We start from the raw sequence: 9,294 nt of genomic DNA, 5'->3' as shown, positions 1-9,294 counted from the left end.
GAAGGCTGTACCCACAGACAGACAGCTTTTGTTAGAATAGGTCTGAAGGCTATACCCACAGACAGACAGCTTTTGTTAGAATAGGTCTGAAGGCTATACCCACAGACAGACAGCTTTTGTTAGAATAGGTATTTTTAAGTGGTGTATGTGTATGTGTGTGTGTGTGGGGGGGGGGGAGGCAACGGGGGTAGCCAGGGCCTTGGGATGCCTTCAGAAAGCTTGCAAGTACTCGATCATCAAACAGTGTCTTGTATGACATTAACACAAAACAGATTTGGCAGTATGGAAGGCCTGTGGAAATGACATGCTCTATCTTACTGATCGCTCTTCCACACACTGTTAGCGAGGTTAAAGCTGATGTGTACGTGGTCAGTGTGTGCCGTCATGTTACATCAGAAACAGTCTGCTCCTCTCAATGTTTTTAGGTCATCTCATTTTACTTAGAAATGGCAATTGTGCAGCAGTATTCTTAAACTAATAAGTTTTGTTCTCTGAGAATTTCATGCAGGTATAAAATCCTTTCCCCCATCCACTCTTGCTTCCCTCCCAGCCCTGCCAGTCCTCATTCCTCTTGGCGGGCATCTTTCCCATATTTATTTGTTTTGGTTTAGTGTCCTACTGAGTTTACTAGGGCCGTCTATGTTACCCTGGGTTTGGAGCTAAGCATCGCAGCACTGTGGGCTCACCAGTGTGTATACACCTGTATATTATGCCTTCCCATCTTCCAGAATCCATTAGCTGCCAGCAGTTCAGCAGCAAGACCCCACGAGTCCTTTCTCTTTCCATAGCAGACTTCCATACAGACGGCCACTGGCGTGTCAGGCTTACGAGCTGACATTTCTTAGCCTTCTCCTCGCCTTCCAGCTCTCACCTTCTTTCTGCTTCCCCTTCCACAAAGTTCTTGAACTTCAAGGAGGTGGTGCAAGTGTTCGTTTCTACTGACAAATAATGCATATCACCATGTGGAGATCAAGTCTTTTGATCAAAACTTGGCAATAAGAGAAAAAATTCTCTTCTGAACTTTGTAATTCTTAAAGAGCAGAGATCAGCTAAAGTCACTTAATCTAGTTTCATGTTTCAGACATACAAGGAAAACAAATCTGATCTTTAGATCATAAAGGTCAGAGGCAAACTGGCCACATTCCTCTAGGAACCATCCAAGGGGACAGGCTGTTTCCCGGCCCTAGCAGCATGGCCCCGTCTAGGGCTAAGAGGATGGAAACCAGAGATCCCTCGTGCCAACCGCTCTGAAACAGAGGTTAATCCCACTAACTGTTTGTCCTGAGTCCCCCTCGTGCGGCGAACTCGAGACTGGTGATTTCATGCCCATGTAGTTTGGGATGCAGGAAGAGATGTACGCTGCTTTTGCTGACTCGGAGATTTCGGCATCAGGTTTTCATCTTATAAACGTGGTCAGTTAATGAGGTGATGTTTGAGATTTAGACATCTGTAATTTGGCTTGGTTAGGGGTGGGGGGGGAGGGAAAGGACAGGAGGATAAGTGGGGGTCAGAGAGAAATGTATGAGAGCTCGGCCTGGCTGGGATCCTGGTGGGACAAGTCAATAAACTGACCCCTGAGGCCCTTGGGGACAGTCATTGGCCACTCATGAAAGTGGCACGCACATTTCCACATCTCTATTCCACCTTTTCCCCGTACATACAGCAGCACATTGGGTCTTCATCCTTTAGAAGTCCCTGCTCATTTTAACCACTGCTGCCTTTAAACACAGGCGATGCGCTCATGGCATTCTGGAATTCATCTTGTTTCATTTCTTTCATATTTACAAAGAAATGCTAATTCATTTTGTGTTTATTTCACAGGGTGTTTTCCTTTCAAATAAGTATTTCTTCATGTATAGACATATCTCAATTTTTTAAAAATTTGATTTGGGGTTTATTAGGGTCATTCTAGACAATTCTTTTTTGCTGGAAACTTCTGTTCTTTGTGGGAAAAGACAATATCTTCTCCATGAAACAGTATCTTTTAATTAGGAACTGAATCGTAGTAATAACTTCCTCCACTTTCCACATCCACTCCCCCCACCCCCTTCAGTTAGCCAAGGTGTTCGTTCATTCTGATGGAGCTGTTAAATGATAGCCTTGTCCTAGCCTGTAGGGCTGGGACTAAGAACTGCTGATGCTAGAAACTTTAGACACATAATTGACTATGAAAATGATGTGATAATGCCTCAGGGTTGTAAGCTGGGTAAGAAGATCTGAGCACTTCTGAAGTAGGCGTGGTTACTGTTCTGATTTTATAGTTGGGAGAACATTGAGCTAGAGGGACAGTAAATGACCTGAAGGCTACAAAGCCAATGTAAGTGGCTGATGGTTAGGTTTCGAATCCAGCGTCCTGGATCCGGAGCTGACTGTCTGCTAAGAGCACTGCGTTTGAGAGTGACTCCTGATCCCTGGGTACTGCTCACGTCAGAGGAGACTGAGATGCCTGCCATGCGGCCGGCACCCACGCATTAGCCATTGCTGCTCTCTGCATAGCCCTTCTTTCTCTTTCTTCTCTGTTCATCCTGATTTGTAGAGATGGAAAGACCAAGCAACAGTATCAGACTAGGAAAAAACTAAGTAATTCAGCTTTAAAAGAAAATACTTTATTTTATGTGCATTGGTCTGAAGGTGACAAATCTCCTGGAGTTAGAGCCCCATGTGAGCTGCCATGTGGGTGCTGACGTTTGAACCTGCGTCATCTGGAAGAGCAGCCCAGCTCTTAACCACTGAGCCATTTCTCCAGCCCGAATAGTTTGGCTCTTTAAAAGAATGGGCTTTGCAAAGTCAGAGTGACCCTGAGGTGGACAAGGATGCATTGAGAACCAGCCGCCCTGTGCTGTGTCGTTATGTTCAGAGACGCCTTACTTTGTGCCCTGCTTCGAGGGTTACAACAGATCTTGTCTTGTAGATGGGACGGGTCCCCACAGCTTGGCTGTTAAGCAGTGACTCTGGCTTTTTGCTGTAGAAGGTTCTGTATTGAGTTCAACTTTGGCTGAAATAGGAAATGATAGTATCAGTTGAGGAAGCTTTGAGTAACTTGGTGTAGAGTAGCCAGGGATGAAAGAACAGCTGCCCCGAGTGCAATGCCATCTGGATGTGAATGCAGAGGGGATTAGCTAACGGTGGGGTTGGACTCACTATACGCCTTGTCCCTCCCACTAAGATGGCTCTCAGGAGCAGAGACCTTGCCTTCAAAGCCATCTCTGGCAATTGATCTCATTCTCTGTTTTAAGAGTTTTTTGTTTTGTTTTGTTTTTGAATTTTGAAATATAGCTACAGAAAAGTATTCAGATTTAGCCCAGTGATTTTTTTTTCCACAAAATAAGCCTTATTATAAACAGGTCCTTGTCTTTTCCTATATATATTGTCTGATGCATATTTAATATGTATTAGCTTGTGTGCTGGTGAGAAAACCCAGCCACCTGGCTGCTAGGGGAAATAAAACTTCTTATGTGACTGTAGGAACAGTAGCTAGATTTGTCTGGGACTTTAAAAAACTCAAACTTTACTCACTATTACCTCATTTTGTTAATATTGTTAAACTGTGTCTGAATCCCACACACAATCAATTTATCATACTTGGCCACTACTCACCTTCTGTGACCAGAGTTTAGTAGCTTCTCCTGAAGTGGGTGTTCTGGTGGAGAGTGGTTTTGGGGAGGGACAGAAAATGGCATGTGTTAGCTTAGCGCAAAGGGAAAAGCTTTGCACAAATATAACAACAGTGTTGTAAACCAAGGAGTGGGAGAGGCAAGCCCAGCCCCATCCCACTCAAACCAGCTCAACTCCTTGAAAAGCAAAAAGCTTTGGAAATTGAGGTAGCACCTGGCCAACTAGGTGATACGAAAGTGTGCCCCATCCTACCCAGGTGAACCTGCATGACCAACCAGACCCTCTCTCCCTCCTAACCCTGTCCACGCTTCCCTTTCTCTTTTCTTGGCAAACAGGCTTCCTCTGAGTTCTAACGGCTCTTTCATGATCTGGCAATTCCACCACAGCCTTTAAGTTGGTGTGGTTTCTAGCTCAGAGATCCGTGTCCTGTCGGATTTGAGGATCTGTCTGTTGTGGAGTTCCACACCCCGTTCAGTGACAGTCTGCAGATTGGCAGGAGGTTAGAAGTGTTGAGGGTGCTCCCCAATGTGTCACAGGAGTTGGGGTCAAAGGTGTTTCGTGAGTGTTGGCTCTTCCCGGCTCGTTCTTTAGAAGGGCCGAAGGAAATCCATGGGATGATTCAAGTTACGCTGTAAATAGTTTACGTTAATCTGTGCCCTACAATTAGGGGAATAGTGTACTTGAAAATATCAAGTAGAAGAACTGGTAACTTTTTCCAGGGTAGTTCATGCCCAGGATGCAGTCATAGCACCTGCCCCTCTGTTGGGTGGAGAACTTCCTGTGTGACAGATGGCACAATGGTGTCCCAATTCTCTCTTTTCCAGAGTATGCATTCTGTACATCCAGATCATGCTGTATATAATTAGATAGTATATGTCAAACTAGACTTGATAGCACATAACACCTTGCCATCTGTAACAAGTCTTAGTCATAAACTCACAAACTCTTTTGAATGTCATTAAGGATTAATATTTGAACTGTTCACTTTACCAAAAGGAAAGATTACTTAACAGTTTGAACAAGAGCAAAGTTTTTTTTTTTTAATTTTTTTTTAGGAGCCCCAAGAATGAAGATATTTTTTTGAGCTAGTGTCTAGGGACGGTAGCTCAGAGCAGGCTCAAAAGCTTTGCCAATCAGTAGACTGTACTGCTAAGGGGTAGAAGTTGAACCCCAGAATACAGAGAGCTGAATGGTACTTGAACAATCTTTGGGGAAGTCTTGAGACCAAGTGTAAGCCTCTCTTAGTGAAGAATTGATGCTGCTGCTGCTGCTAAGGAGTGCTTTGGAATTTGTGATTGCTTAGTTACCAAATAGGTGATAGATTTAGAAACTGGCCTGTTTCAACGCTGAAACAGATACCTGGAGAAAGATGGCCACTGTGGCCCTTCAGGGTTGTGTGTGTGTGTGTGCGCGCGTGCGTGTGTGTACACTTCATTTTTGAGGGGAGGTGGTGAACCCTGAATCGGGACTCCTGATGATCCAAGTTCCATTTTTAGTTTTCTGCTGTTCCTTGGGTTACAATTTGGCTTTTGAGCCTTGAACCTTCTAGATCTGGGTAAACGCACTTGACAGTTTTCACAGCGCCAGGAGAGGACATACTTGTCTATTAGCGCTGACAATGATTTGGTTGACATTGACTTATGAATGGAAGTAAAATCTTTTGGCATAGCTTTGATGTCGCCCTCTCACCTCAAAAAGTAGACGATTGTTCACAGTGCCTAAAGAATGAGCTACCAGAAGCTCCGCTAATCAGAAAGTGGGGCAGCTTCTGTGCTGGGTCACTGCATACTAACTTGTTTCTGTCTTCCTTTAATGCTGCCTCTCAGTATTCGCTCCATTCAGCATTCGATTAGCATGCCTGCTATGAGGTAATGTATGTCCTTACAAGATGCTTCCTGCCCCATGTATGGATGCTCAAACCACTGACTAGGGAACTAGAATTCTGTTTAACAAGCTGGGCATTAACACTGTTATAATCTGCAGTTGCTTTTCTTACAATGTTGGGATAGATTCATAAGAGCCAAAATGTGAATTTTTTTCAAGAATTACTGTTTCAGTTTTATTTTATAAAATGTCTGTTTGAAACCGGTTGAATTGGAAAGCACATGCCAGTGTAGACTGAAGCTGTCTTAGTGGTTCAGGGTTATTTTGTTCCTTCTCTGTGAGCTTTGGTTCAACACCCCCCCCCCCCCTAGCTTCCAGCCTCACACTCTGCTTTGCTCATCCCAGAGTGGCCTTTGAAGCCAGCTTTCCTCAGCAGGCACTGGTAATCAGCCATAATTTAGTCTGCCTGGGGAGCAGAGGCTCCAGAACAGTAGAGATCCCTGGCTTGCACTTTAGTCTGTACAGGAAGCACCTGGAGGGGTAGCTACACTGTTGCACCTAGAGTCTCTGAATCTAGAGTAGGTGTGGGGCTGAGAGTTCATTTTCCTAGCGTGTTCTTGAGAGCTGCTAGTACAGTTGGCCTGGGGTGGGGGAGGTGGGGTGTCACATGTAACAACCACTGGCTTTGGTCCCCTCTGTGCCCTTCTAACGTTGTAACAGGGTGGGATTTAAGGTTCTATGTAGGAACCCATGGGTGAGAGACAAAAGCCTAACGTGTAGAGGAGAGATACGTTTCTGAGCTCTCTGCTTTCTTTGGGTCCCTTCTCTGTCTGACACAATTCTTTTGGAATTAGGGTCCCTGTAATGGAATCTCAGCTTGTCTCGATGGTGTAGTGTGTTGTGTGCTCTTATGGGAATCTTAGCCCACAGGATGAGGCACTGAATCAGAGTTCTAAAGTATCCTGCTAAGTTCAGGGGATCTCACAGTGGCATTTTCTTGGTTCTGGTGAGTCTTTAGGAAGGTGACAGAGCTGGTGTTGTCTACCTTCTTCCTTTTCTGTTTATATGACAGTATCACTTATATCTTAGAGTGACTGTCTTCATGACCTTAAAAGCAATGTAGAAGTATTAGCCCAGAAGCTGGTTCACACAGGAAGTGTATGTGTCAATACCTGTGTCAATACCTGTTCACATATATGCAGATAAATACCCACTCTTGCTAATTATGAATCTCAGCAAAGAGAAGCGCAGTCGTTTCTGATCCTTCAGAGATTTTTGTTTTTTTCACTGTGGTTGTAATTTTATTTTTTTCTATTTTCATAGAAACTCCCCAACTTTCAAGTCATTTGAAGAAAAGGTTGAAAACTTAAAGGTAAGTACAGGGGTGCGCTGTCTTCATGACACTGTTGCCACCTCCCATCATTCCCATAAAGCTTTAGAGAACTTTAAGAATTCTACCCTGTGCATCACTAATGCACACTGCATGGTTTTGTAGGGTTTTTTCTTTTTCTTGTGATTTTTTTTTTTGATAACATAAAACTGCAATTTTTCAGACATTTGTTTTATTTCAAATATTCTTATAATTGAACAAGAATTTGTGCTGTTTTTATCTAAAAATCACACAATACTAGACTTAATATAAATATTAGTGTTTTAATATTGATAATAGATATTAAAATATGAAAAATTAGTCACTATCTTTTCTATTTAAGGGTATTTTCTTATTGTTTAGCAATTTCACACATTTATAAAGTGTATGTTGTTCATATCTGTCTCCTTTGATCTCCCATTGGAGGTACACATTCTTCCATAATCAGTGGCTTTATAAATTGTGTTATTTCCAAAATTATGGCGAAGTCATCAACCCTGAGGATTGGGCATAGTGGCTCATGCATTTAATCTCCGCTCTTGGAGGCTGAGGCAAGAGCATTGCCTAGAGTTTGATGCTAGCTTTTGCTACATACCCTGTCACAAAAGCACCAAAACGGAAAGCAAACAAACCATGACAAATGACTCTGTGCACTCTTTGAGTCACAGATGGTCCAATGTGTGCCATGTGAAACTCCTGATGCTCTGTTCCAGCGTTTGTGTGCAGCCTGGGTGGCGGCCCTTTATCTAGCCCTCTTCACTGCACTGGATACAGTTTGGAGTTGACATCTTATTATTTTAAATAAGTAAGCCTTGCCTGGCAGTTTCATTTATATAAATGGTACACACCTGGAATTTCAGCACTTGAGAGATAGAAAAGGAGGGCTGTGAGTTCAAGACCATCCTTGGCTACAGAGAAACCTTATTCAAGAACGTAAGTTAAAAAGAACTCATATTTATTTTAGTCATTCAGAACACCAGAAGAACCACTTATTCTTAAAAGTATCTTACATAGCGGGGTATCTTACTCAGAATACACTTCTGAGTTCAAGGCCTAGCCTGGTCTACAGTACTAGTTCCAGCACAGCCAAGACTGTTAGACAGTGAAATGCTGTCTTAAAAAGAAACAAAAACAAAATATAACAACAACAAAAAGAAAACAAACAAAAAGAAAAAAAAATTCTTACATGAAAAGGCAGAATTTGCTTACTGAAAGATAAGACCCTGCAGTGATCTGGATTTTAGCTTGGACCTCTTTTCTGTAGAATCTCACTGTACACAGTCTTACAGCTTCATGCTTGTGAACCCATGATTGCAGGGATCCTTCATTTTGTTCAGTATTACTGCTTAGGGGCTGTGATAGTGCTTGGCTTGTTCCATGGTGTGCACTGGATGAATACAAACATACATCACACACTCATGTTTCCAGACTGGCTTTCTTCATCTCGGTGCCAGGTCACACGTCTGAAAAGAGGCTGCATTGTGAAGAGACGGTTTGCAGTGACGCAGTTCTCAAGACCGTTGGACTCTCCCTGCCTCTCCCTCACATCTGTCTTCTTAGTATTTGAAATAGCTCATCAGAAATCAGCAGGTCATGTGCATTTGATCCCAGAGATGAGAGAGAACTGCCCAGTCACTTGCTATATTAACTATTGTTGCTATAGATTCCAGCCAGTATAGTTCATTTGTCATACCCAACTTAGCATCATTCGGATGATGAAACATGATGTCTTAGTGATGAAACACCGTGACCAAAAGCAAGTTGGGAAGAAAAGGAACTTAAACATAGCTTGCTCCCCATGATTTGCTCAGCCTGCCATCTTATAGAACCCAAGACCACCAGCCCAGGGGTGACCACACTCACAATGGACTGGGCCCTTCCCCATCACCTACTAATTAAGAAGATTCTATATGGGCTTGCCTATAACCTGGTCTCACGGAGACATTTTCTTAATTGAGATTCCCTCCTGCCGTGTGACTATAGCTTGTGTCAAGTTGACATAACTGTCCAGCACAGATAAACACATAAAAAGTAACTTTTCAAATTATATTGAATAGTTATTGCTAAAGAAATTTGTAGTCATATGCTTGGGATAATTTTGCCAAATTATACTTACAGTCATTTAAGCTTTGTATCAGCATGTCTGTGCAGTGCAGTTTTGGATGGGTTCAGTTTCCTGTACTTTTAGGTATGTGGGTGGTTATAACAGGGACAGCTGAGGGTACCATGCAGACCTGGAGGAAGAGCAGCTGAGAGGCAGGAGTTGCGATCTCGGTAAGGAGGACAGTGAAGGATTCAGGGGGTCTAATGGGACAAAGCACAGAAGGGAGACAGGAGTGAGCGGTACGCTGTGTACTGCAGGCTGGCTCACGCACAGCTCACGTGCTGGAGTAAGCAGTATGCTGTGCACTGCAGGCTGGCTCGTGCTCATGTGCTAGAGTGAGTTGATATGCTGTGCACCGCAGGCTGGCTCGTGGTCATGTGCT

General features: G+C 43.4%; 1 protein-coding gene across 3 annotated transcripts in view; it reads left to right on the top strand.

Annotated features, from left to right (window-relative positions):
- Nucleotides 1-9,294, top strand: part of Tpd52 (tumor protein D52) — a 97,011-nt gene that overhangs the window by 84,324 nt on the left and 3,393 nt on the right. For 2 of the 3 annotated variants that reach the window (XM_005361801.3, XM_005361800.3), the window contains 2 exons: nucleotides 5,442-5,483; nucleotides 6,763-6,811. In XM_005361801.3, the coding sequence (XP_005361858.1) occupies nucleotides 5,442-5,483; nucleotides 6,763-6,811 (91 nt within the window). The remainder of the gene's footprint in view (nucleotides 1-5,441; nucleotides 5,484-6,762; nucleotides 6,812-9,294) is intronic. The other variant, XM_005361802.3, reaches the window with a different exon arrangement.

Source organism: Microtus ochrogaster, linkage group LG5 (assembly GCF_000317375.1).
Source record: "Microtus ochrogaster isolate Prairie Vole_2 linkage group LG5, MicOch1.0, whole genome shotgun sequence".
NCBI lineage: Eukaryota > Metazoa > Chordata > Mammalia > Rodentia > Cricetidae > Microtus > Microtus ochrogaster.
Note: the sequence above shows the minus strand (reverse complement) of the source record. Positions and strands in the feature narration are given on the sequence as shown.